The sequence below is a fragment of the Haliaeetus leucocephalus genome, unplaced genomic scaffold (genome assembly GCF_000737465.1).
Source record: "Haliaeetus leucocephalus isolate CR32 unplaced genomic scaffold, Haliaeetus_leucocephalus-4.0 Scaffold240, whole genome shotgun sequence".
Lineage (NCBI taxonomy): Eukaryota > Metazoa > Chordata > Aves > Accipitriformes > Accipitridae > Haliaeetus > Haliaeetus leucocephalus.
This window is the reverse complement of record NW_010972676.1, coordinates 630608-630867: the sequence shown is the minus strand read 5'-3', so window position 1 is coordinate 630867 and position 260 is coordinate 630608. Positions and strand designations below refer to the sequence as shown.

General features: G+C 78.5%; 1 protein-coding gene across 2 annotated transcripts in view; it reads left to right on the top strand.

Moving 5' to 3' along the window:
* The window catches only part of SAP130 (Sin3A-associated protein, 130kDa), a 22518-nt gene that overhangs the window by 1315 nt on the left and 20943 nt on the right, over positions 1 to 260 (top strand). For both annotated transcript variants that reach the window (XM_010568215.1, XM_010568214.1), the window contains exon 2: positions 42 to 159. In XM_010568215.1, the coding sequence (XP_010566517.1) occupies positions 48 to 159 (112 nt within the window). In that variant the 5' untranslated portion in view covers positions 42 to 47. The remainder of the gene's footprint in view (positions 1 to 41; positions 160 to 260) is intronic.

Here is a 260-nt window from a genome sequence, read left to right as displayed (position 1 = left end):
GACGCGCTGTGACGCAACGTAACGGTCGGCGGTACCCGCAGGTGGACATGAGCTCGCAGCAGTTCCCCCGCTCGGGCGCGCCCCCCGCCGGCCTGGGACCAGCGCCGCCGCCCATCCCCACTAGCGGCTCCGCCGGGCTCATCGCCCCCGCCGCCCCAGGTAAGCGGGCTGCGGGCCCCGCAGGGGACGCGCCCTGCCCCGGCCTCCGCCGGCGGCCGCAGCCCGTGGGCAGCTGCCGGCTCCAGGGGCAGGGAGAGATC